The sequence below is a fragment of the Coregonus clupeaformis genome, unplaced genomic scaffold (assembly GCF_020615455.1).
Source record: "Coregonus clupeaformis isolate EN_2021a unplaced genomic scaffold, ASM2061545v1 scaf0116, whole genome shotgun sequence".
Classification (NCBI taxonomy): Eukaryota; Metazoa; Chordata; class Actinopteri; order Salmoniformes; family Salmonidae; genus Coregonus; species Coregonus clupeaformis.
Genome location: NW_025533571.1, coordinates 210001 through 237500, shown reverse-complemented (window position 1 = coordinate 237500; position 27500 = coordinate 210001). Strand labels below are relative to the sequence as shown.

The 27500-nt window shown below is 45.0% G+C and overlaps 1 protein-coding gene across 1 annotated transcript in view; it reads left to right on the top strand.

The window, feature by feature from the left end:
* LOC121580570 (receptor-type tyrosine-protein phosphatase mu-like) overlaps positions 1-27500 on the top strand; it is a gene marked incomplete at its 3' end in the record, with an annotated part of 542380 nt that overhangs the window by 321608 nt on the left and 193272 nt on the right. Inside the window, exons 11-12 of the mRNA XM_045213497.1 lie at positions 801-1002; positions 2564-2666. Coding sequence (XP_045069432.1) covers positions 801-1002; positions 2564-2666 — 305 coding nt within the window. The remainder of the gene's footprint in view (positions 1-800; positions 1003-2563; positions 2667-27500) is intronic.

The window sequence follows — 27500 nt, the reverse complement described above, 5'->3', positions numbered from 1 at the left end:
ACGGTAATGATACTAGATAAACAACTAGATTACAGAGAGTAAACAGTGATGCTACTAGATAAACAACTAGATTACAGAGAGTAAACGGTAATGATACTAGATAAACAACTAGATTACAGAGAGTAAAACGGTAATGATACTAGATAAACAACTAGATTACAGAGAGTAAACGGTAATGATACTAGATAAATAACTAGATTACAGAGAGTAAACAGTGATGCTACTAGATAAACAACTAGATTACAGAGAGTAAACGGTAATGATACTAGATAAACAACTAGACTACAGAGAGTAAACAGTGATGATACTAGATAAACAACTAGATTACAGAGAGTAAACAGTGATGATACTAGATAAACAACTAGATTACAGAGAGTAAACAGTGATGATACTAGATAAACAATCACAACTCGTTTAGCAGGTTCTGTCTTGCTACTCTTAGCAATGTAAATTCTATGGCATGTACATTTTTCCACATAGTCCCCCTACTATCTCACACCCAACACATTGCCAATTTATTTCCACAAGGTCCAAACCTGTTGACAAGATTGCTTGTGTAGTAGAGACTGTCTTTAGAAGTTGACAATGCCAATCTCATTGTCCACAGATCGTCTACAAGCAGATTGCAGTCTCTCCATGTCCATATACAGTACACTGTCGAGGTATAGAAACAGACCTAAATAATGATCATATACCCCCTGTCTGTCTGTATCTCTGTCTGTCTGTCTGTCTGTCTGTCTGTCTGTCTGTCTGTCTGTCTGTCTGTCTGTATGTCTGTATGTCTGTCTGTCTGTCTCCAGATCTCCTACAAGACAGTGAGCTCCTTTGACCCGGAGCTGGATCTGTCCAACCAGAGTGGGAAGGTCCTGAAACACGCCAACGAGACCAGCCACATCTTCCTGGGGCTCTACCCAGGATCCACCTACTCCTTCACCCTCCGAGCCTCCACCGCCAAGGGCTATGGACCCCCAGTCATCACGCAGTTCACCACCAAGATATCAGGTCAGTCCCTAGCCCCTAGACACCTAGCCCCTAGACACCTATCTCCTAGCCCCTCAGCTCCTAGCTCCTAGACACTTAGCTCCTAGACACCTAGCTCCTAGCCCCTTAGCTCCTAGCTCCTAGACACTTAGCTCCTAGACACCTAGCTCCTAGCCCCTTAGCTCCTAGCCCCCTAGACACCTAGCTCCTAGACTCCTAGACACCCAGCTCCTAGACTCCTAGACACCTAGCTTCTTGACACCTAGACACCTAGCTCCTAGACACCTAGACACCTAGCTCCTAGACACCTAGACACTTAGCTCCTAGACACCTAGACACCTAGACACCTAGCTCCTAGACACCTAGACACCTAGCTCCTAGACACTTAGCTCCTAGCCACCTAGCCACCTAGCCACCTAACCACCTAGCTCCTAGACACCTAGCTCCTAGACACCTAGCTCCTAGACACCTAGCTCCTAGACACCTAGACACCTAGCTCCTAGACACCTAGACACATAGACACCTAGTTCCTAGACACCTAGCTCCTAGACACCTAGACACCTAGCTCCTAGACACCTAGCTCCTAGACACCTAGCTCCTAAACACCTAGACACCTAGCTCCTAGACACCTAGCTCCTAGACACCTAGACACCTAGCTCCTAGACACCTAGACACCTAGCTCCTAGACACCTAGACACCTAGCTCCTAGACACCTAGCTCCTAGCTCCTAGACACCTAGCTCCTAGACACCTAGCTCCTAGACACCTAGACACCTAGCTCCTAGACACCTAGCTCCTAGACACCTAGCTCCTAGACACCTAGACACCTAGCTCCTAGACACCTAGCTCCTAGACACCTAGACACCTAGCTCCTAGACACCTAGACACCTAGCTCCTAGAGACCTAGACACCTAGCTCCTAGACACTTAGCTCCTAGCCACCTAGCCACCTAGCTCCTAGACACCTAGATCCTAGCCCCCTAGCTCCTAGACACTTAGCTCCTAGACACCTAGACACCTAGACACCTAGCTCCTAGACACCTAGCTCCAAACACCTAGCTCCTAGACACTTAGCCAGGGGCGGGCAAAGATGGCCACATCAAGATCTCGAAATTCAACTGAAGGCCGTACAGATTTTCTGGGAACAATTTGTTAGTTAAAATACATTTGCGAGCCAGAAAAGGGCAGGTATTTCGAAATATATACAGTGGGGTCCGAGATTATCGACATCATTGATAAAAATGAGCAAAAATGACTGTATAAAATAAATAATTCAAATACTGAGCTATATTGTTTGATCAAAAAATATATATGCTAATACCTAGCCCCTAGACACTAACCCCTAGACACTAACTCCTAGACAACTAACCCCTAGACACCTAACCCCTAGACACTAACCCCTAGACACTAACCCCTAGACACCTAACCCCTAGACACTAACCCCTAGACACTAACCCCTAGACACCTAACCCCTAGACACCTAACCCCTAGACACCTAACCCCTAGACACCTAACCCCTAGACACCTAACCCCTAGACACTAACCCCAGGAGACTGAGATAGTATGCTTGTGTTGTCCTTCTAGCTCCCTCCATGCCAGCCTATGACCAGGAGACATCTCTGAACCAGACAGACAGCACAGTGACTGTCCTGCTGAAACCTGCACAGAGCAGAGGAGCGCCTGTCAGGTAGGATGCTACACGTTTTCTTTTTTGTTGTTGACATTTTAGTCATTTAGCAGACGCTCTTATCCAGAGCGACTCACAGTTAGTGAGTGCATACATTTTTCATACTGGCCCCCCGTGGGCACACACACTACAATAGGAGACAATATTACACTATCACTGGATTCATTGGATTCAATCCAGAGAGAGAGAGAGAGAGAGAGAGAGAGAGAGTGATTGTTCTGCAATGTTCCTGATCTTGGATTATAAATACAGGTTAGAATATACGATGACACTTCACTGATATTTACCCTTTATCATCTAATCTGAGTCCTTTAGAGATTAAAGATACCAGCCAGCAGGTCCTCAGTCAGTCAACTCACATTTACCCAGTGTTTAGCTGCCCTGACTAAATGCCTGAACATTTACCCAGCGTTTAGCTGCCCTGACTAAATGCCTGAACATTTACCCAACATTTAGCTGCCCTTCTTCTTCTTTGAGGTTTATTGGCAGACTACACTCATAAAGGTGTATTGCTGCCACCTACTGTACAGGGTAGTAAAACATACCCCAAAAACTAAAATATGTTTTGGATGAACAAATTCATACTAATTACCAAAACAGAAAACACTAACCAAATTCACGCTACTACCCTGAATTTCAAACAAAAAAAAACAAAAAACGGTACTATTCAGATCCCTACACAGGCTCAGGAACCTGGGAGGGGGACACCTTTTCATTCAGTGCTCCCTGTGACATTTTGGCTGTAATGTCCTGGAGCTCCAGAAATCTATTTGCCGCCTTCTCAATGATGTCTACCTTCTTTGATTTTTTATTAGTTTGACTAGTGCAATTTATCACTTGCGCTATAAAACGCAACAAAGTCCACCATCTTCACTGTTAGTGTGTCGGGATCCTTCTTCTGCATGGCATTCACTGCAGACTGTGGGATAATGTTATTGCCCTTATTCCTAAAACAAATGCAATATAAACAAAAACAAATAACAATGAAATGAAATAACCATATATATATATATATATATATATATATATATATATATATATACAGTGGGGGGGGGAATTATTTAGTCAGCCACCAATTGTGCAAGTTCTCCCACTTAAAAAGATGAGAGAGGCCTGTAATTTTCATCATAGGTACACGTCAACTGAAATATGTATCTTGCATAAACCATCAGCTGTAATTGAAGAGAGAATTTCTTGTGCCGCTTCATCTTTTCTATCTAAAGGTCTAAACTCTTTTTTTTTCTTCTTTTTTTTACGTTTATTTAACCAGGTAAGCCAGTTGAGAACAAGTTCTCATTTACAACTGCGACCTGGCCAAGATAAAGCAAAGCAGTGCGATAAAAACAACAACACAGAGTTACATATGGGGTAAAAAAATACATAAAGTCAAAAAAATACAACAGAAAATATATATACAGTGTGTGCAAATATAGCAAGTTATGGAGGTAAGGCAATAAATAGGCTATAGTGCAAAATAATTACAAATAGTATTAACACTGGAATGCTAGATGTGCAAGAGATTATGTGCAAATAGAGATACTGGGGTGCAAATGAGCAAAATAAATAACAATATGGGGATGAGGTAGTTGGGTGGGCTAATTACAGATGGGCTGTGTACAGGTGCAGTGATCGGTAAGCTGCTCTGACAACTGATGCTTAAAGTTAGTGAGGGAGATAAGAGTCTCCAGCTTCAGAGATTCTTGCAATTCGTTCCAGTCATTGGCAGCAGAGAACTGGAAGGAATGGCGGCCAAAGGAGGTGTTGGCTTTGGGGATGACCAGTGAGATATACCTGCTGGAGCGCAGACTACGGGTGGGTGTTACTATGGTGACCAATGAGCTAAGATAAGGCGGGGATTTGCCTAGCAGTGATTTATAGATGGCCTGGAGCCAGTGGGTTTGGCGACGAACATGTAATGAGGACCAGCCAACAATGATGGCAGAAACTGAACAAGACTTGCAGTACTTGTTATTATGTGGAGTCAATTGGTGTAAAAGATGGAGACTCATGATCAGCCTGACAAAAAAAAAAACAGATACTGCATTTTAGATAACCAGATACTAAGAGAAGTGTTTTTTTCAGTTTTTGGTGACGACATTTCTTGAGTTTACTAGCAAGTATAAATATTTTGGTGTTTTTTTATTGATGAACATATGACCTTTCTATACGGAAAACGTCTACCCTGGACGACTCAGCGAGTAACGCTCTTAGGGGGAGTTATAGGAAAAACAAAAACACTCAAAGATATCGGTTATGCTACGTAGTCCAAACTGTGTCATACGTGCGTGTGTCCTGTTCTGGACGATTCAGCAGGAGTGTGGAGCTAAGCGCATCTCGAAAAACGAAAATGTCCATAACAGAGCAGTGCGTTACTTTTTTAGGTGTCCACATGTTTGCACCTATACTTGCAATAACTGGGGACACGGGCTGGGAACCCTGTGAGGTGAGATGGAAGGTGTGTATGGTGAGACTTTGGAATAGATTGTTGGATATGCAAACTGACAGAATAGCTAGTAAAGTTTTTTTCAATGGGATCTATCCAAATGTCAGACATTTTCCAACAGTCTGACTGTGAACATCTGTACGAAAACCAAAGGAAGGGAGACATATATATATATATATATGATTTAAAAAACACTGTTGATGCAATATGAAAACAAATGGGTGGAGGAGATTAATCATAAACCCAAATTGAGAACCTTTTGTTTGATTAAGGGTGAATTTGTGTGTGAGAGATACAGTGAGGGAAAAAAGTATTTGATCCCCTGCTGATTATGTACGTTTGCCCACTGACAAAGAAATGTCTATAATTTTAATGGTAGGTTTATTTGAACAGTGAGAGACAGAATAGCAACAAAAAAATCCAGAAAAACACATGTTAAAAATGTTATAAATTGATTTGCATTTTAATGAGGGAAATAAGTATTTGACCCCCTCTCAATCAGAAAGATTTCTGGCTCCCAGGTGTCTTTTATACAAGTAACGAGCTGAGATTAGGAGCACACTCTTAAAGGGAGTGCTCCTAATCTCAGCTTGTTAACTGTATAAAAGACACCTGTCCACAGAAGCAATCAATCAATCAGATTCCAAACTCTCCACCATGGCCAAGACCAAAGAGCTCTCCAAGGATGTCAGGGACAAGATTGTAGACCTACACAAGGCTGGAATGGGCTACAAGACCATCGCCAAGCAGCTTGGTGAGAAGGTGACAACAGTTGGTACGATTATTCGCAAATGGAAGAAACACAAAAGAACTGTCAATCTCCCTCGGCCTGGGGCTCCATGCAAGATCTCACCTCGTAAAGTTTCAATGATCATGAGAACGGTGAGGAATCAGCCCAGAACTCTAGTCAATGATCTCAAGGCAGCTGGGACCATAGTCACCAAGAAAACAATTGGTAACACACTACGCCGTGAAGGACTGAAATCCTGCAGCGTCCGCAAGGTACCCCTGCTCAAGAAAGCACATATACAGGGCCGTCTGAAGTTTGCCAATGAACATCTGAATGATTCAGAGGAGAACTGGGTGAAAGTGTTGTGGTCAGATGAGACCAAAACTGAGCTCTTTGGCATCAACTCAACTCGCCGTGTTTGGAGGAGGAGTAATGATGCCTATGACCCCAAGAACACCATCCCCACCGTCAAACATGGAGGTGGAAACATTATGCTTTGGTGGTGTTTTTCTGCTAAGGGGACAGGACAACTTCACTGCATCAAAGGGACGATGGACGGGGCCATGTACCGTCAAATCTTGGGTGAGAACCTCCTTCCCTCAGCCAGGGCATTGAAAATGGGTCGTGGATGGGTATTCCAGCATGACAATGACCCAAAACACACGGCCAAGGCAACAAAAGAGTGGCTCAAGAAGAAGCACATTAAGGTCCTGGAGTGGCCTAGCCAGTCTCCAGACCTTAATCCCATAGAAAATCTGTGGAGGGAGCTGAAGGTTCGAGTTGCCAAACGTCAGCCTCGAAACCTTAATGACTTGGAGAAGATCTGCAAAGAGGAGTGGGACAAAATCCCTCCTGAGGTGTGTGCAAACCTGGTGGCCAACTACAAGAAACGTCTGACCTCTGTGATTGCCAACAAGGGTTTTGCCACCAAGTACTAAGTCATGTTTTGCAGAGGGGTCAAATACTTATTTCCCTCATTAAAATGCAAATCAATTTATAACATTTTTAACATGTGTTTTTCTGGATTTTTTTGTTGTTATTCTGTCTCTCACTGTTCAAATAAACCTACCATTAAAATTATAGACTGATCATGTCTTTGTCAGTGGGCAAACGTACAAAATCAGCAGGGGATCAAATACTTTTTTCCCTCACTGTATATTATGTATAACCTACCTAAAAGCAAGAGATCGCTATGTGTACAGGTAAGATTGAGTCATTTAGCAGACGCTCTTATCCAGAGCGACTTACAGTTAGTGAGTGCATACATTATTTTTTTTTCCATTTATTTTTATTTTTATACTGGCCCCCCGTGGGAATTGAACCCACAACTCTCCCGGTCGCGGCCGGCTACAACAGAGCCTGGATTCAAACCGGGATCTCTAGTGGTACAGCTAGCACTGCGATGCAGTGCCTTAGACCACTGCGCCACTCGGGAGAGTACCATATACCCTGGCATTATGTGGCTGAGCGATAATATAATAATAATAATAATATGCCATATATCAGACGCTTTTATCCCAAGCGACTTACAGTCATGCGTGCATAAATGTTTGTGTATGGGTGGTCCCGGGGATCGAACCCACTACCTTGGCGTTACAAGCGCCGTGCTCTACCAGCTGAGCTACAGAGGACCACGTTAGATCCATCCTACAGAGCGATGAGGAGACACTACAATGTTTTTTTTGTCCATTGTGTATTTCCGTTTTACGGAATATTTAGATAAAGCCTGGAATGAAAGAAAAAGGGGCTACCTAATAATTACGTGATAAAGATGTTTAGCTTCTACGTGGTAAATGGTACGTATATTATACAGATTGTGTATAGGCTTGTCTCCCATCTGAATCTTCTCTTTGGGACAGACTGGGTTAAAATGTTTCTGTATTTATTTATCTGTAGGTGTTATATATGTATACATGGATATTATTTTGCTGCTCTAGGGATATAATTATTGTTTTGGATAACCTTATTTACTATTATGTATTGATTTCTACCCTTGTTTTTTTTCACTCTTTATGCGATGCGCAATGCAGAGAACACTGGAAGAAGAATTGTCACTGAATTCCCACAGTGATGTATTGTAATGTTTGTTTATGTTTCAATTAATCCCATAAGGGATGGGTTGCCAATTGGCGATTTGACACAAAAATAACATTTCATTCATTCATTCATTCATTCATTCATTCATTCGTTCATTCAACTGACATACAGTATATCTTATTATTTTGCCCACTGTGTCATTGGAAAGTGGGACTGATTCCACTTTTATTGCTGCTCACCCAAGAGAGACACACGGACATCACTCAGGCAGGGTTTGATGAGCTCCTCTCCTATACTGTGGGGCTTCTTGACAATATTTAGGCTCACCTGGTATGAAACTTTGACGATAGTTCTGTTCCCTTTGAATGCCATTTTAGAGTGGCAGAGAAAGCCTTTTGTCAAAAGCCACCTACAATGAACTATCATGTAAAAAATTTAAAATAAAATATGACCTACTCTTGATTTATCTTATCAGCTGTGTGTGTATGTGTGTGTGTATTTGTCTGTTCTGGTCTACATCTGTGTGATGTATTAAATTATTTTATTCCGGTACAGAATATGTATTTTAACAGCAACAGTTCCAACCTAGACTTGTTTTCAACAATCATTTATACAGTAGGCCTGTTAATGTGTCATCTTCATCTGTACTGTTACTAAGGGTTGCACTGTTACTCAGTAGCCAGCTAGCTTGTTTTGGCTAACGTTAGCAATTAGCTGTATTTTTTTTTTTTACCTTTATTTAACTAGGCAAGTCAGTTAAGAACAAATTCTTATTTACAATGACGGCCTACACCGGCCATACCCGGACGACGCTGGGCCAATTGTGCGCCGCCCTATGGGACTCCCAATCACGGCCGGTTGTGATACAGCCTGGAATCGAACCAGGGGGGGTCTGTAGTGACGCCTCAAGCACTGAGATGCAGTGCCTTAGACCGCTGCGCCACTCGGGAGTGTTGGAAAGAGAAACTCACATCTACTACTATGAGAGATCCCTTATTTCTGCTTATCATCACCTGTGATAAAACCACAATGCCTTTGCTGACTTCCTCTTCCACTGTCGAAGCTGAATTTGTTTCCCGAAGCATTCTGCCCTGTTCTGAAAAAAACTCCCTGGGTTTACCGTCATGCTGAGGATGTTTGGTCCTTTTGAGAGACTCATTACTAAACACTTCCCCCTCACAAAACACATTGTGGGCGGTCCTCATTCTTTCTCAAAGTTTGTATGAAACCAAGAGAGAGAGAGAGAAACTCATCCCTGTATTTGGGTTTCTTGATGATTGAGCTCAGCAATTGTTGCTAGTTTGAGTCCATTTGATGACAGCGGTGAGTGATGGCGAGTGGGAATGGCCAATGGCTGCTGAACGACAGCGCTGCAGCATGTGGGTTGCGGAGTGATCTTTAAAAAAAACTGCAGAAAATAGATCTGGTAAATGGGCGAAGCACACAGGCATCTCCCTCCTCGCACAGCTGCCAAAACTAAGCAGAGACAGCGCTGCTAGGCAGAGAGTGCACTGAACAGAGAGCACAGTTGCACTTGGCCAAATCAATTCCAGTAATTAATGAAATAGTTATACATTTACTCTGACACGTCGCAATAGGTGGGTCGCGACCCACACTTTAACAAAGGCTGTTCTATACATTCTAATTACTAACACCTAATTACAATTTACACAACAGCGTGAATCACACACACACACACACACACACACACACACACATGCATACACACACGCACACACGCACAAACACACAGTGTGAATCAGATACTGTCATTAATTAGGGTTAGTCCTTCGTTTACTGCTAGAACCCGCTAGAACCCGGGCCTAGAACCTAGAACCCCTCCAACACAGAACAAAGACTCTAACTGTAGTTCCCTCTTTGGAGATCAGAACTTGGGCCCAGACTCACTTTGTTAACGGTTAGCCAGAGCATGATTGTATGCTAATGTGGTGAATACTGTTAGCTAATTAATCTAACAGGGGGATAGCGAGATATCAATAGCTCAATTTCGCTGTGTTCACCGCTAGAGAAAGGACTGGTGTTTTGATATGGAAATCTTATATTTTCGGGAGACAAAATGAAGAGTGAGAGTATGAATGAATGGTTAGTGCTATCCAGGCTCTTTGGGACGTCCCTACCCTAACCTTAACCCTTACTCTAACCTTAACCCCTACCCTGACCATAACCTTAACCCTTACCCTAACCGTAACCCCTACCCTTACCCTAACCTTAAGCATAACCATAACCCTTACCTAACCCTAACCTTAATCCTTACCTTAACCATTTTAAATGTCAACTTCAATGGGGTAGGGTTGTCCCAAGGATCTGTGATTGCAAGGACCATTAAATAATTCTGTCTCTCCAGGGTATGAGTCATGTTGATCATTCTGTCTATACAAGGTATGACTCTGTATTAGAAAAAATGAAAGCAGGAAGAAACAGGAAGAAAGCAGGAAGAAACTGGAAGAAACAGGAAGAAAGCAGGAAGAAACAGGAAGAAAGCAGGAAGAAAGCAGGAAGAAACAGGAAGAAACAGGAAGAAAGCAGGAAGAAACATGAAGAAAGCAGGAAGAAACAGGAAAACAGCAGGATGAAAGCCCTTCTGCAAAGGCTGGGTAACTCTGCTGTATGTACAGTATGTGTTTATGCTGGCAGGACAATGATAAAGAACTTAAAAACTAGAAAATATACACTACCGGTCAACATTTTTAGAACGCCTACTCATTCAAGGGTTTTCCTTTATTTTTTACTATTTTCTACATTGTAGAATAATAGTGAAGACATCAAAACTATGAAATAACACATATGGAATCATGTAGTAAGCAAAAAAGTGTTAAACAAATCAAAATATATTTTATATTTGAGATTCTTCAAAGTAGCCACCCTTTACCTTGATGACAGCTTTTGCACACTCTTGGCATTCTCTCAACCAGCTTCACCTGGAATGCTTTTCCAACGGTCTTGTGTTCCCACATATGCTGAGCACTTGTTGGCTGCTTTTCCTTCACTCTGCGGTCCGACTCATCCCAAACCATCTCAATTGGATTGAGGTCGGGGGATTGTGGAGGCCAGGTCATCTGATGCAGCACTCCATCACTCTCCTTATTGGTAAAATAGCCCTTACACAGCCTGGAGGTGTGTTGGGTCATTGTCCTGTTGAAGCACAAATGATAGTCCCACTAAGCCCAAACCAGATGGGATGGCGTATCGCTGCAGAATACTGTGGTAGCCATGCTGGTTAAGTGTGCCTTGAATTCTAAATAGATCACAGACAGTGTCACCAGCAAAGCACCCCCACACCATAACACCTCCTCCTCCATGCTTTACGGTGGGAAATATACATGCGGAGATCATCTGTTCACCCACACCGCATCTCACAAAGCCACGGCGGTTGGAACCAAAAATCTCAAATTTGGACTCCAGACCAAAGGACAAATTTCCACCTGTCTAATGTTTCTTGGCCCAAGCAGGTCTCTTCTTCTTATTGGTGTCCTTTAGTAGTGGTTTCTTTGCAGCAATTTGACCATGAAGGCCTGATTCACACAGTCCCCTCTGAACAGTTGATGTTGAGATGTGTCTGTTACTTGAACTCTGTGAAGCATTTATTTGGGCTGCAATTTCTGAGGCTGGTAACTCTAAATCAAATCAAATCAAATGTTATTTGCCACATGCACCGAATTCAACATGTGTAGACTTTACAGTGAAATGTTTACTTACAAACCCTTAACCAACAATGCAGTTTTTAAGAAAATAAACAAAGGTGTTAAGTAAAAAAAGATAAGTAAAAAATTGAAAATAGCAAATAATTAAAGAGCAGCAGTAAAATAAAATAACAGTAGGGAGGCTATATACAGGGGGTACCGGTACAGAGTCAATGTGCGGGGGCACCGGTTAGTCGAGGTAATTGAGGTAATATGTACATGTGGGTAGAGTTAAAGTGACTTTGCATAAATAATAAACAGAGTAGCAGCAGCGAACGAGAGGGGGTGGGGTGGGGTGGCAATGCAAATAGTCTGGGTAGCCATGATTAGCTGTTCAGGAGTCTTATGGCTTGGGTAGAAGCTGTTAAGAAGCCTTTTGGACCTAGATTTGGCGCTCTGGTACCGCTTGCCGTGCGGTAGCAGAGAGAACAGTCTATGACTAGGGTGGCTGGAGTCTTTGACAAGTTCTGGATGGCAGGAAGCTTGGCCCCAGTGATGAACGCACTACCCTCTATAGTGCCCTCTGGTGGTCGGAGGCCGAGCAGTAATGTTTTTTTTTTTGTTTTTGTTTTTTGTCTTTTTAAAATTATTTTTTATTTATTTATTTTTTTTAGAATGGATCAGCTTTAATATTGCAGATAGATTGTAACTTCCATCAATGTAATTGTTTGCATCACTTCCAATCCCCCATATGTTTTTTTTTTTTTATTATATTCATATACAGTGGGGAAAAAAGTATTTAGTCAGCCACCAATTGTGCAAGTTCTCCCACTTAAAAAGATGAGAGAGGCCTGTAATTTTCATCATAGGTACACGTCAACTATGACAGAAAAATTGAGATTTTTTTCTCTCCAGAAAATCACATTGTAGGATTTTTAATGAATTTATTTGCAAATTATGGTGGAAAATAAGTATTTGGTACCTACAAACAAGCAAGATTCCTGGCTCTCACAGACCTGTAACTTCTTCTTTAAGAGGCTCCTCTGTCCTCCACTCGTTACCTGTATTAATGGCACCTGTTTGAACTTGTTATCAGTATAAAAGACACCTGTCCACAACCTCAAACAGTCACACTCCAAACTCCACTATGGCCAAGACCAAAGAGCTGTCAAAGGACACCAGAAACAACATTGTAGACCTGCACCAAGCTGGGAAGACTGAATCTGCAATAGGTAAGCAGCTTGGTTTGAAGAAATCAACTGTGGGAGCAATTATTAGGAAATGGAAGACATACAAGACCACTGATAATCTCCCTCGATCTGGGGCTCCACGCAAGATCTCACCCCGTGGGGTCAAAATGATCACAAGAACGGTGAGCAAAAATCCCAGAACCACACAGGGGGACCTAGTGAATGACCTGCAGAGAGCTGGGACCAAAGTAACAAAGCCTACCATCAGTAACACACTACGCCGCCAGGGACTCAAATCCTGCAGTGCCAGTCGTGTCCCCCTGCTTAAGCCAGTACATGTCCAGGCCCGTCTGAAGTTTGCTAGAGTGCATTTGGATGATCCAGAAGAGGATTGGGAGAATGTCATATGGTCAGATGAAACCAAAATATAACTTTTTGGTAAAAACTCAACTCGTCGTGTTTGGAGGACAAAGAATGCTGAGTTGCATCCAAAGAACACCATACCTACTGTGAAGCATGGGGGTGGAAACATCATGCTTTGGGGCTGTTTTTTCTGCAAAGGGACCAGGACGACTGATCCGTGTAAAGGAAAGAATGAATGGGGCCATGTATCGTGAGATTTTCAGTGAAAACCTCCTTCCATCAGCAAGGGCATTGAAGATGAAATGTGGCTGGGTCTTTCAGCATGACAATGATCCCAAACACACCGCCCGGGCAACGAAGGAGTGGCTTTGTAAGAAGCATTTCAAGGTCCTGGAGTGGCCTAGCCAGTCTCCAGATCTCAACCCCATAGAAAATCTTTGGAGGGAGTTGAAAGTCCGTGTTGCCCAGCGACATTCCCAAAACATCACTGCTCTAGAGGAGATCTGCATGGAGGAATGGGCCAAAATACCAGCAACAGTGTGTGAAAACCTTGTGAAGACTTACAGAAAACGTTTGACCTGTATCATTGCCAACAAAGGGTATATAACAAAGTATTGAGAAACTTTTGTTATTGACCAAATACTTATTTTCCACCATAATTTGCAAATAAATTAATAAAAAATCCTACAATGTGATATTCTGGATTTTTTTTCCTCATTTTGTCTGTCATAGTTGACGTGTACCTATGATAAAAAATGTCAGGCCTCTCTCATCTTTTTAAGTGGGAAAACTTGCACAATTGGTGGCTGACTAAATACTTTTTTTCCCCACTGTATGTCATGGTACATACATACACATACATACATATAAATACATAAAGTAGTGAGTGTATAGCTTGCATAACAGTGTAAATTTGCTGTCCCCTCAAAATAACTCAACACACAGCCATTAATGTCTAAACCGCTGGAAACAAAAGTGAGTACACCCCTAAGTGAAAACGTCCAAATTGGGCCCAAAGTGTCAATATTTTGTGTGGCCACCATCATTTTCCAGCACTGCCTTAACCCTCTTGGTCATGGAGTTCACCAGAGCTTCACAGGTTGCCACTGGAGTCCTCTTCCACTCCTCCATGACAACATCACGGAGCTGGTGGATGTTAGAGACCTTGCACTCCTCCACCTTCCGTTTGAGGATGCCCCACAGATGCTCAATAGGGTTTAGGTCTGGAGACATGCTTGGCCAGTCCATCACCTTTACCCTCAGCTTCTTTAGCAAGGCAGTGGTCGTCTTTGAGGTGTGTTTGGGGCCGTTATCATGTTGGAATACTGCCCTGCGGCCCAGTCTCCGAAGGGAGGGGATCATGCTCTGCTTCAGTATGTCACAGTACATGTTGGCATTCATGGTTCCCTCAATGAACTGTAGCTCCCCAGTGCCGGCAGCACTCATGCAGCCCCAGACCATGACACTCCCACCACCATGCTTGACTGTAGGCAAGACACACTTGTCTTTGTACTCCTCACCTGGTTGCCGCCACACACGCTTGACACCATCTGAACCAAATAAGTTTATCTTGGTCTCATCAGACCCACAGGACATGGTTCCAGTAATCCATGTCCTTAGTCTGCTTGTCTTCAGCAAACTGTTTGCGGGCTTTCTTGTGCATCATCTTTAGAAGAGGCTTCCTTCTGGGACGACAGCCATGCAGACCAATTTGATGCAGTGTGCGGCGTATGGTCTGAGCACTGACAGGCTGATCCCCCACCCCTTCAACCTCTGCAGCAATGCTGACAGCACTCATACATCTATTTCCCAAAGACAACCTCTGGATATGACGTTGAGCACGTGCACTCAACTTCTTTGGTCGACCATGGCGAGGCCTGTTCTGAGTGGAACCTGTCCTGTTAAACCGCTGTATGGTCTTGGCCACTGTGCTGCAGCTCAGTTTCAGGGTTTTGGCAATCTTCTTATAGCCCAGGCCATCTTTATGTAGAGCAACAATTATTTTTTTCAGATCCTCAGAGAGTTCTTTGCCATGAGTTGCCATGTTGAACTTCCAGTGACCAGTATGAGGGAGTGTGAGAGCGATGACACCAAATTGAACACACCTGCTCCCCATTCACACCTGAGACCTTGTAACACTAACGAGTCACATGACACTGGGGAGGGAAAATGGCTAATTGGGCCCAATTTGGACATTTTCACTTAGGGGTGTGCTCACTTTTGTTGCCAGCGGTTTAGACATTAATGGCTGGGTGTTGAGTTATTTTGAGGGGACAGCAAATTTACACTGTTATACAAGCTGTACACTCACTACTTTACATTGTAGCAAAGTGTCATTTCTTCAGTGTTGTCACATGAAAAGATATACTCAAATATTTACAAAAATGTGAGGGGTGTACTCACTTTTCTGAGATACTGTATATACATATTCTTTTTAAATATATATTTCCCTTTATTACTTTCCAACCCCACCACCCCTTCCCTAATTGGAGTAAACTAGTGAACAACAACGCTTAGGCCTCTACTTCCAGCTTATACATACTATATACATTTTATGGACACAGTCAATTTGACAATAATTCTATTTGGTTTGTTTTTACTCCTGAACTTCCTCTACCATCAACCTCTCTGATAATTTTCATGATGTCCATCCGGTTTGCTTCTATATGCCATATCTTTCTAACTGTGCTCTTTCACAAAAGCTCTCAACCTATAACCTATATACTTATTATGGACACAGTAAGCTTTACATTAGTTATCTTGTTGTTATTAGTTGTTGTTAGTTGTTATTAGTCCCATCCTTCAGCTCCATTCAACACCTCCCATCTATCTCTTAACACCATCCATATTGGATTTCTATTTGCCATATATTTTTCAACTGTACTGTGATGTGTTACAAAAGTTCTGAACCCATCTATTCTCATTGTTTCTACAGATTGTAAATTTAAAATAAACATTTTTGCTAAAAGTATTATTATATTATTGATCGATTGACTATGACTTTTCAGATCTATTTGCCATATATTTTTAAACTGTACTGTGATGTTTCACAAAAGTTCTGAAACATCACAGTTGCCATACCAGGCGGTGATGCAATCAGTCAGGATGCTCTCGATGGTGCAGCTGTATAACTTTTTGAGGATCTGAGGACCCATGCCAAATCTTTTCAGTCTCCTGAGGGGGAATAGGCTTTGTCGTGCCCTCTTCGCAACTGTCTTGATAGTTTGTTGGACAGCAAGGAACTTGAAGCTCTCAACCTGCTCCACTACAGCCCCGTCGATGAGAATGGGGGCGTGCTCAGTCCTCTTTTTTTTCCTGTAGTCCACAATCATCTCCTTTGTCTTGATCACGTTGAGGTGGAGGTTGTTATCCTGGCACCACATGGTCAGGTCTCTATCCTGGGAGGAGGTCTCCCTAAAGGCTGTCTCATCATTGTCGGTGATCAGGCCTACCACTGTTGTGTCGTCGGCAAACTTAATGATGTTGTTGGAGTCGTGCCTGGTCATGCAGTCATGGGTGAACAGGGAGTACAGGAGGGGACTGAGCACACACCCCTGAGGGGCCCCCGTGTTGAGGATCAGTGTGGCAGATGTGTTGTTGTCTACACTTACCACCTGGGGGCGGCCTGTCAGGAAGTCCAGGATCCAGTTGCAGAGGGAGGTGTTTAATCACAGGGTCCTTAGCTTAGTGATGAGCTTTGAGGGCACTATGGTGTTGAACGTATCAATTTCTGAGGCTGGTAACTCTAATGAACTTATCCTCTGCAGCAGAGGTAACTCTGGGTCTTCCTTTCCTGTGGCGGTCCTCATGAGAGCCAGTTTCATCATAGCGCTTGATGGTTTTTGCGACTGCACTTAAAGAAACTTTCAAAGTTGAAATTTTCCGTATTGACTGACTTTCATGTCTTAAAGTAATGATGGACTGTCATTTCTCTTTGCTTATTTGAGCTGTTGTTGCCATAATATGGAATTTTACCAAATAGGGCTATCTTCTTGCCACAACACAACTGATTGGCTCAAATGCACTAAGAAGGAAATAAATTCCACAAATTAACTTTTAAGAAGGCACACCTGTTAATTGAAATGCATTCCAGGTGACTACTTCATGAAGCTGGTTGAGAGAATGCCACGAGTGTGCAAAGCTGTCATCAAGTCAAAGGGTGGCTACTTGAAGAATCTCAAATATATATTTTTTTAAATATTTGTTTAACACTTTGTTGGTTACTACATGATTCCATATATGTTATTTCATAGTTTTGATGTCTTCACTATTATTCTACAATGTAGAAATTAGTAAAAATAAAGAAAAACCCTGGAATGTGTAGGTGTTCAAAAACTTCTGACCGGTAGTGTATATACATCGTCTCTGTAGTTAGAAGGGTCAGGCTGCATCTCCAGAGACCAATAGGAAAGAGTCAGGCTGCATCTCCAGAGACCAATAGGAAAGGCGTGGCTGAGGCTTGATTTGATGTCTGATTGGCTTGGGAGGTAATACTGCTCCAGACGTTTGAATATTAACTAACTCGCACACAGACACACACACACACACACACACACAGACACACACACACACACACACACACAGACAGACACACAGACACACACACACACACACACACACACACACAGACACACACACACACAGACACACAGACACACACACACACAGACACACACACACACACACAGACACACACACACACAGACACACAGACACACACACACTAGCAGATGTTTTGCTGTGATACAGGAAGGAAGGAGGGAAATAGAACATCAAACGATGGCACCACTTCATAAAAAAAACCCAACGATGTGTCGAGGGCCTCCAAATGTCAGCTTTCCTTCAACTTTACTGAATATTAACACAGTACGTTCAATATTAGATATCATATGTTAAGCTTCTTCGATCAGCTTTCAGTTCACATATTTTAACGCAGTTCATCTCATATAAGTTATATCTATATATCTCTTAAATATGATCATTTATGGATGAGGCGATAGGCAATGATTTAATATATATTTTCATATTTGTGTAATTACTAATCTGTATAAAATTATATTTTGACGTTGGTTAGCTAATCTCTTGGAGGACGACATACAGACACGTTATTGGGAACATGTTTTACCAGAGGGCTTTGACACACACACACACACACACACACACACACACACACACACACACACACACAGTTTTTCCCAGAGGGTCCTCTCTCCGCTAGCTGTCCCTGTAAAAGGATTAAGCAGTGTGTCTATCAGTCAGTCGTGTTAAAACTAATGTTTAAAATGGCCCCTCATCACATCCGCGGCCAGAAGACGCCTCTTCACTCTCAGTTACTCTCAGGCATGCATCTTAATAAATGTTGATACGCCTAAAAATAAATAAATGGTTATAGGTCTCTTTTGGAAGCAGATCATTTGGATCACTATATCCTCTCATTCACACCACTCAATCACTCAGTTTTCCTCTCCTCCTCCTCCTCCTCCTCTTCCTCCTCTGTCATCACCTTTCACTTGCATACATGTAGTTGCAGCCTTGTTTGCGAGTGAGTGAGAGCGACTTTGTGTTCTCAGTAGTTTCTACCCCATAGCATTACAGATAATCTTTACCCAGCTATGCATGCCTCTGAAATCAGTTAAGTGATTTTCGTCACTGCTTAAAATAAGCGCTTGATGTCTTTGATCCTGGTGACACACACACACACACACACACACACACACACACACACACACACACACACACCCCTGCGTCACAGTGGTCCAGGGGGGGGGGTCCAGGGGGTTGGGGGGTCCAGGGGGTCCAGGGTGTTGGGGGGTCCGGGGGGTCCAGGGTGTTGGGGGGTCCAGGGGGGTCCAGGGTGTTGGGGGGTCCAGGGGGGGTCCAGGGTGTTGGGGGGTCCAGGGGGGTCCAGGGGGTCCAGGGGGTTGGGGGGTCCAGGGTGTTGGGGGGTCCAGGGGGGTCCAGGGGGGTTGGGGGGGTCCAGGGTGTTGGGGGGGTCCAGGGGGGTCCAGGGTGTTGGGGGGTCCAGGGGGGTCCAGGGGGTTGGGGGGTCAAGGGTGTTGGGGGGTCCAGGGGGGTCCAGGGGGGTCCAGGGGGGTCCAGGGGGTCCAGGGTGTTGGGGGGGTCCAGGGGGGTCCAGGGTGTTGGGGGGTCCAGGGGGGTCCAGGGGGGGTCCAGGGGTTGGGGGTCAAGGGGGTTGGGGGGTCCAGGGTGTTGGGGGGGTCCAGGGGGGTCCAGGGTGTTGGGGGGTCCGGGGGGTCCAGGGTGTTGGGGGGGTCCAGGGGGGGTCCAGGGTGTTGGGGGTCCAGGGGGGTCCAGGGGGTTGGGGGGTCAAGGGGAGATGCTGGCTCAGGAGGGTTACTTACGACCACACACACACACACACACACACACATACACACAGACAGAGTCACACGTGCACACACACACACACACACACACACACACATACACACAGACAGAGTCACACGCGCACACACACACACACACACACACACACACACACACACACACACACACACACACACACACACACACACACACACACGCACACTGATGCTGGGTCAGAAGATAGTGAGTTACTTGTGAGCCTTCTTAAATCAGGCAGATATAGAGCCTCAGTGGTTCGATAACACAGACCACCAGCTAGGTGAGACGATTAGCATTAAAGACAGAGGGAGGGAGAGAGAGAGAGGGGGGGGGAGAGCAGAGATGAAAGATTGAGTCAGAGGGAGAGAGAAAGAGGGAGGGAGGAAGGGAGGTAGGGGAGCAGCATGATTGAAATACTCCCCCTGCCTATCACACACCCCTCCCCCTGCCTATCAGCCCACATAAGAAATTCATCTGAATTTCAGGTCACAATCCAGTCGATGCCAAGTCAGTCCGCCATAATTAGTTGGCGTCACACGGTGAGTGGTGGGTGGGGAGGAGGGGGAAGGAGTGTAGCGGGGTGAGGAGGGGAGGGAGGGGTGAAAATCTATCGGCCGGGAAGAGCAGCCAGTCGCCTGTGTGTGCTCCGGTGTGCGTGCTCCGGTGTGGGTGCTCCGGTGTGCGTGCTCCGGTGTGGGTGCTCCGGTGTGTGTGCTCCGGGGTGCGTGCTCCGGTGTGCGTGCTCCGGTGTGGGTGCTCCGGTGTGCGTGCTCCGGTGTGCGTGCTCCGGTGTGGGTGCTTCGGTGTGCGTGCTCCGGTGTGGGTGCTCCGGTGTGCGTGCTCCGGTGTGCGTGCTCCGGTGTGCGTGATCCGGTGTGCGTGATCCGGTGTGTGTGTGTGCTCTGTGGGAGGAATACAGGTTATACCCTGCAGGCTCCCATACCCCCGTGGGCCCACCTCTTTTAACAGCTTAATCCATTCTTCTCAAACCACTTTTCTCCTTCCCTCACTTTTTAAATCCTTTTTTTCAATGTTCTGCAGGGGAGAGAGAGAGAAAGAATTGGAATTTGGACTTAGCTGCAATTATTTTGATGTAGAGAGAGAGGGGTGTCATGTGGTGTCAGCAGTGGGATCTGAAGTAAGAATGGCTTGTTATTGTAAAATTGACTGTGTCCATAAAATGTAAAATGTAGATAGTAAGTATAAGCTGGAAGTAGAGGCCTAGGCATTGTTGTTCACTAATTTACCCCAAGTAGGGAAAGGATGGCGGGGTTGAAAAGTAATAAAGGGGAGTATATATATATAAACATGGGGGATTGGAAGTGATGCAGACAATTACATTGATGGAAGTTACAATCTATCTGCAATATTAAGCTAATCTACCCCCCCAACAAAAAAAAAAGTACAAAAAAAAGACAAAAGACTGGCAAAAAAAAAATAACAACTGGCTTGTTAGTAAATAAATGGACCTATATATTTTTTTATAATAAATTATTTGAGAAGTAACAATCACCAAAATAAAAACAATGAATTTAGCAGTGTTGGTTTTGTTACTATGTTTGAGCTAAAGAACATAGCATTAGCCATAGCATTAGCCATAGCATTAGCCATAGCATTAGCCATAGCAAAACACATAGTGTTGCAGGAAATTAGCTTTCAAACTGCTACATTGTCTCTCAGCGCCATGGCAAAATGTGTAGAATTGCAAGACATTATATTTAAAGCTGAAAAAAAATATATAATCTCTGCACCGACAAGATGGAGGCCACTAAAATGTCCTCTAAAATTCAGCCGCGCCCCATGCCACGCCCCATGCCACACCCGATGCCAAGCCCCATGCCACGCCCCACCACCTAAGCCCCTTTTTTATCAAGAAAAAAACCCTGTCAAGCACTGATTATATTGGTATATCATTTTAGTTGTAGTAAAAATAACAATAATCTAACATTAAGCTTTGGGTCAGGATCAGATCAAACGATAAACAAATATCAAAATAATTTTCATCTTGCCATAGTGAATTTAGTGACTAAATTAATGTAGTGTGACACACCTGCACACAAATGCACACGCACGCACACATGCTGTCAGATGCTTGCAGTAAGTGGTGGTACCAGCGTGTGGTGACAGGAAGTCGTCTGCTATAAGGGATTACACAGGAATCATCACAAAATCACAAATTAGCTCGCCATTATTATTGGTCAAATGTGCATGGTAGGAAAACAGTCTAGATAAAAATAGTACATTTACATTTACATTTTAGTCATTTAGCAGACGCTCTTATCCAGAGCGACTTACAGGAGCAATTAGGGTTAAGTGCCTTGCTCAAGGGCACATTAACGTCATTTAGCAGACGCTCTTAGCCAGAGCGACTCGCAAATTGGTGCGTTCACCCTATAGCCAGTGGGATAACCACTTTACAATTTGGGGGGGGTTAGAAGGAACACTTTATCCTATCCCAGGTATTCCTTAAAGAGGTGGGGTTTCAAATGTCTCCGGAAGGTGGTGAGTGACTCCGCTGTCCTGGCGTCGTGAGGGAGCTTGTTCCACCATTGGGGTGCCAGAGCAGCGAACAGTTTTGACTGGGCTGAGCGGGAGCTATGCTTCCGCAGAGGAAGGGGAGCCAGCAGGCCAGAGGTGGATGAACGCAATGCCCTCGTTTGGGTGTAGGGACTGATCAGAGCCTGAAGGTACAGAGGTGCCGTTCCCCTCACTGCTCCATAGGCAAGCACCATGGTCTTGTAGCGGATGCGAGCTTCAACTGGAAGCCAGTGGAGTGTGCGGAGGAGGGGGGTGACGTGAGAGAACTTGGGAAGGTTGAACACCAGACGGGCTGCGGCATTCTGGATGAGTTGTAGGGGTTTAATGGCACAGGCAGGGAGGCCAGCCAACAGCGAGTTGCAGTAGTCCAGACGGGAGATGACAAGTGCCTGGATTAGGACCTGTGCCGCTTCCTGTGTAAGGCAGGGTCGTACTCTCCGAATGTTGTAGAGCATGAACCTGCAGGAGCGGGTCACCGCCTTGATGTTGGCGGAGAACGACAGGGTGTTGTCCAGGGTCACGCCTAGGCTCTTCGCACTCTGGGAGGAGGACACAGCGGAGTTGTCAACCGTGATGGCGAGATCATGGAACGGGCAGTCCTTCCCCGGGAGGAAGAGCAGCTCCGTCTTGCCAGGGTTCAACTTGAGGTGGTGATCCGTCATCCATACTGATATGTCTGCCAGACATGCAGAGATGCGATTCGCCACCTGGTTATCAGAAGGGGGAAAGGAGAAGATTAGTTATGTATCGTCAGCATAGCAATGATAGGAAAGGCCATGTGAGGATATGACAGAGCCAAGTGACTTGGTGTATAGGGAGAAAAGGAGAGGGCCTAGAACTGAGCCCTGGGGGACACCAGTGGTGAGAGCACGTGGTGCGGAGACAGCTTCTCGCCACGCCACTTGGTAGGAGCGACCGGTCAGGTAGGACGCAATCCAGGAGTGAGCCGCGCCGGAGATGCCCAGCTCGGAGAGGGTGGAGAGGAGGATCTGATGGTTCACAGTATCAAAGGCAGCAGACAGGTCTAGAAGGACAAGAGCAGAGGAGAGAGAGTTAGCTTTAGCAGTGCGGAGAGTCTCCGTGACACAGAGAAGAGCAGTCTCAGTTGAATGACCAGTCCTGAAACCTGATTGGTTTGGATCAAGAAGGTCATTCTGAGAGAGATAGCAAGAGAGTTGGCTAAAGACGGCACGCTCAATAGTTTTGGAAAGAAAAGAAAGAAGGGATACTGGTCTGTAGTTGTTGACATCAGTGGGGTCGAGTGTTGGTTTTTTGAGAAGGGGAGCAACTCTCGCTCTCTTGAAGACGGAAGGGACATGGCCAGCGGTCAAGGATGAGTTGATAAGCGAGGTGAGGTAGGGGAGAAGGTCACCGGAGATGGTCTGGAGAAGGGAGGAGGGGATGGGGTCAAGCGGGCAGGTTGTTGGGCGGCCTGCAGTCACAAGTCGCAGGATTTTATCTGGAGAGAGAGGGGAGAAAGAAGTCAAAGCATAGGGTAGGGCAGTGTGAGCAGGACCAGCAGTGTCATTAGACTTAACAAACGAGGATCGGATGTCGTCAACCTTCTTTTCAAAGTGGTTGACGAAGTCATCTACAGAGAGAGAGGAGGGGGGGAGGATTCAGGAGGGAGGAAAATGTGGCAAAGAGCTTCCTAGGGTTAGAGGCAGATGCTTGGAATTTAGAGTGGTAGAAGGTGGCCTTAGCAGCAGAAACAGATGAAGAAAATGTAGAGAGGAGGGAGTGAAAAGATGCCAGGTCGGCAGGGAGTTTAGTTTTCTTCCATTTCCGCTCCGCTGCCCGGAGCTCTGTTCTGTGAGCTCGCAATGAGTCATCAAGCCACGGAGCTGGAGGGGAGGACCGAGCCGGCCGGGAGGATAGGGGACACAGAGAGTCAAAGGATGCAGAAAGGGAGGAGAGGAGGGTTGAGGAGGCAGAATCAGGAGATTGGAGGGAGAAGGCTTGAGCAGAGGGAAGAGATGATAGGATGGAAGAGGAGAGAGTAGTGGGAGAGAGAGAGCGAAGGTTGCGGCGGCGCATTACCATCTGTGTAGGGGCAGAGTGAGTAGTGTGGGAGGAGAGCGAGAGAGAAAAGGAAACAGCTATAACATTTTTAACTGCATTTTGTTCCAACCTTACATCCAGTGAAAGTTGGACCCATTACAAAAAATATATTATTTCTGTCATAGTGAAAGGACTATAACTTTTTCTCAAGGATCTCAAGTAGACCCCAAGTGTAGTGTTTTTCTGTTGTAAGTTCTCCTCTGTATACAGGGACGTCCCAAGGATCCCAGATAGCAAAGACCCAATTGGAGGCATCGGCACCTTTCGTGACGATCTCTCCTGCTACATGGAAACAATGGGCAAGTCGTTTTGCATGGCCCGTGCCCCGGGTAGGCGGAGTTCACCATTTTAGACCATTCCATTGGTCTAAAATGACTCATGTCAAGCCCAAACAGTTGTTACCCAAACAAAATATTATGCTATTTAAGATTAACTTGAGAGAGACCGAGGTCTTTCACCATGTTGAATAAAATCTACATTACTAGGGCCCTATGAAATCTTTTTTTTTTTTTTTATGATTCGTATAATATTTTTTTTTACCAAATTCCATAGTCTCTATTTAGTTTTTACAGGTTTCAATTTTTTCAATTTCTTTCAGGTTTTCGCTCTCAAAATCACACTTTTTTTTTATAGAAAAACAACAACATTGGATGTTCTAAGTCCACAACAATGCTTAAACCACATCAAGAGACCACCTTTGAGGTCTGGGAAAAACCAGACATTTATATGTTTGGGTGTAGTTACCCTTTAATTCATCTGTGCACCAGCCAGAGACCATTGTTTGATTAGCGATGTTTCTGTAGCGCTCATGTGATTGCAGAGTTTGCGAAACTAATTACCAAATTTGATTCAAATAATCATGATATCGTTCTGCCAGGTAGGCATAGGTTACTTTGTAGTTAACATTTAGTTGAGAAGGTTTTTGGGAAAGCCTTTCCTTCTCTACCAGTAGGTGATTATCATTAGCATCATCGCTAAAGGCCACACAAAGTGGTAGACATATGCACGGCACACACAGACACACAGTATCACGTTTCAGGAGAAGACCCAGATGCAGACAGTGTCGAAGTAACAAAAGTTTATTACAAAACCAGTGGGCAGGCAAACAACAGGTCAAGGGCAGGCAGAGGTCAGTAATCCAGATCAGAGCCCAAAAGGTACAGAACGGCAGGCAGGCTCAGGGTCAGGACAAGGTAGAGGTCAATAATCCAGGGTGGTGTGACAAGGTACAGAATGGCAGGCAATCTCAGGGTCGGGGCAGGCAGAATGGTCAAAACCGGGAAAACTAGAAAACAGGAACTTGAGAAAGACAGATCAGGGTGTGACACACAGACAGGGAAATTCATGTGCCGTTTTAGACAGTTGTCTTATAATTTACTTGGGCAAATTAATGCATTTTCTAATAAATTCAATACATTTAGTTAATTTCCTACGAAGTTCAATACATTTTTGAATATTGTTGATTCCGTGATTCCTTCTGCGTTCTCCGCAACGCAGATTTTATAGGGCACTATTTCTCTCTCTTTCAACCCAACAGAAGTCTCTCTGGTAGGAAGGGAGCTGTCTAGGTGCTAAAATACAACCTTCAAATATCCTCTCCTTTTCTTTCACTCTCCTCTGCACCTTCAGCCATAATATGCCCAAGTGTCTCTTCTCAGCTCAGCCTTGGAGCCCCATAGCCTTGGGCTCTCTCTACCTAGCCTTGGGAAAGAATTTAACATTCTACTCACAACACTATATCAATCTATCATTAAGTTATGTCTCAGACACAACATTATAACATAACGAGAGACTTCCGAGAAGGACTGCTTTTGTTTTCGCCTCAGGAAGTGGTGGAATGACGTAGAACATCAAGTACCACTACGGATAAGCCATATAGTTCAATCATTTGTAGCTGGGGGACTAACGGAAATCGGGAGGAAAATGCACCCACAATTCTACTAACACATCTCCTGTGCTACACGTGGAGAGAACATGCTTGACCATTGTTACTCTCCCTTCCGGGAAGGCTACAAGGCCCTCCCCCAACCCCCTTCGGCAAATCAGATCACGCCTCCATACTGCTCTTCCCCTCCTATAGGCAGAAACTTAAACAGGAAGCACCCGTGGTAAGGACTGTTTCAACGTTGATCTGACTAATCGGAATCTATACTTCGGGACTGTTTTTGATCACGCACACTGGGAAATGTTCCGGGTCGTCTCCGGTAACGACACTGACATGTGACAGGAAGTGTTCATATTGTGACCATTAGAACTAAAATCCAAGCAAAATAAACTTTGAAAGATGGCAACATTTTGCGCAAAAAAACTGAAAAGTGCGAACCACCGCATTTAACCACGGCAAGGTGCCCGCTTCGAGGAAAACAACACAGAGCCGCCGCCGCCGCGGGCCCTGCTGCTCACAAGGACTGGGTGCTCCCGATCGCCGTGGCCGACGTAAGACATTCAAGCGTGTTAACCCCTCGCAAGGCTGCCAGCCCAGACGGCATCCCTAGCCGCGTCCTCAGAGCATGCGCAGACCAGCTGGCTGGAGTGTTTACGGACATATTCAATCTCTCCCTATCCCAGTCTGTTGTCCCCACTTGCTTCAAGATGTCCACCATTGTTTCTGTATGCAATATTATCGCCCCGTAGCACTCACATCTGTCATCATGAAGTGCTTTGAGGCTAGTTAAGAACCAAATCACCTCCACCTTACCTGACACCCTACACCCCCTACAATTTGCATACCGCCCTAACAGATCCACAAACGATGCAATCGCCATTGCACTGCACACTGCCCTATCCAGCCTGGACAAGAGAAATACCTATGTGAGAATTATGTTAATCAACTACAGCTCAGCCTTCAACATGATAGTACCCTCCAAGCTCATCATTAAGCTCGGGGCCCTGCTTCTGAACCCCGCCCTGTGCATCTGCGTCCTGGACTTCCTGACGGGCCGCCCCCAGGTGGTGAAGGTAGGCAACAACACCTCCGCCACGCTGATCATCAACACGGAGGTCCCACAGGGGTGCGTGCTCAGCCCCCTCCTGTACTCCCTGTTCATCCAAGACTGCGTGGCAATACACGTCTCCAACTCAATCATGAAGTTTGCTGACGACACAACAGTGTTAGGCCTGATTACCAACAACAACGATACAGCCTACAGGGAGGAGGTGAGGGCCCTGGCGGAGTGGCGCCAGGAAAATAACCTATTCCTCAATGTCAACAAAATGAAAGAGCTGATGGTGGACTACAGGAGTCCACAGAGAGAGCACCCATCCACAAAAGCTTTAAGTTCCTGGCGTGCACATCACTGAGGACCTGAAACACCAGTTTGAAGGCACAACAACGCCTCTTCAACCTCAGGAGGCTGAAGAAATTTGGCTTGGCCCTTAAGACCCTCACGAACATTGAAAGCATTCTGTCGCGCTGTATCGCCGCCTGGTCCTCAACTGCAGGGCTCTCCAGAGGGTGGTGCGGTC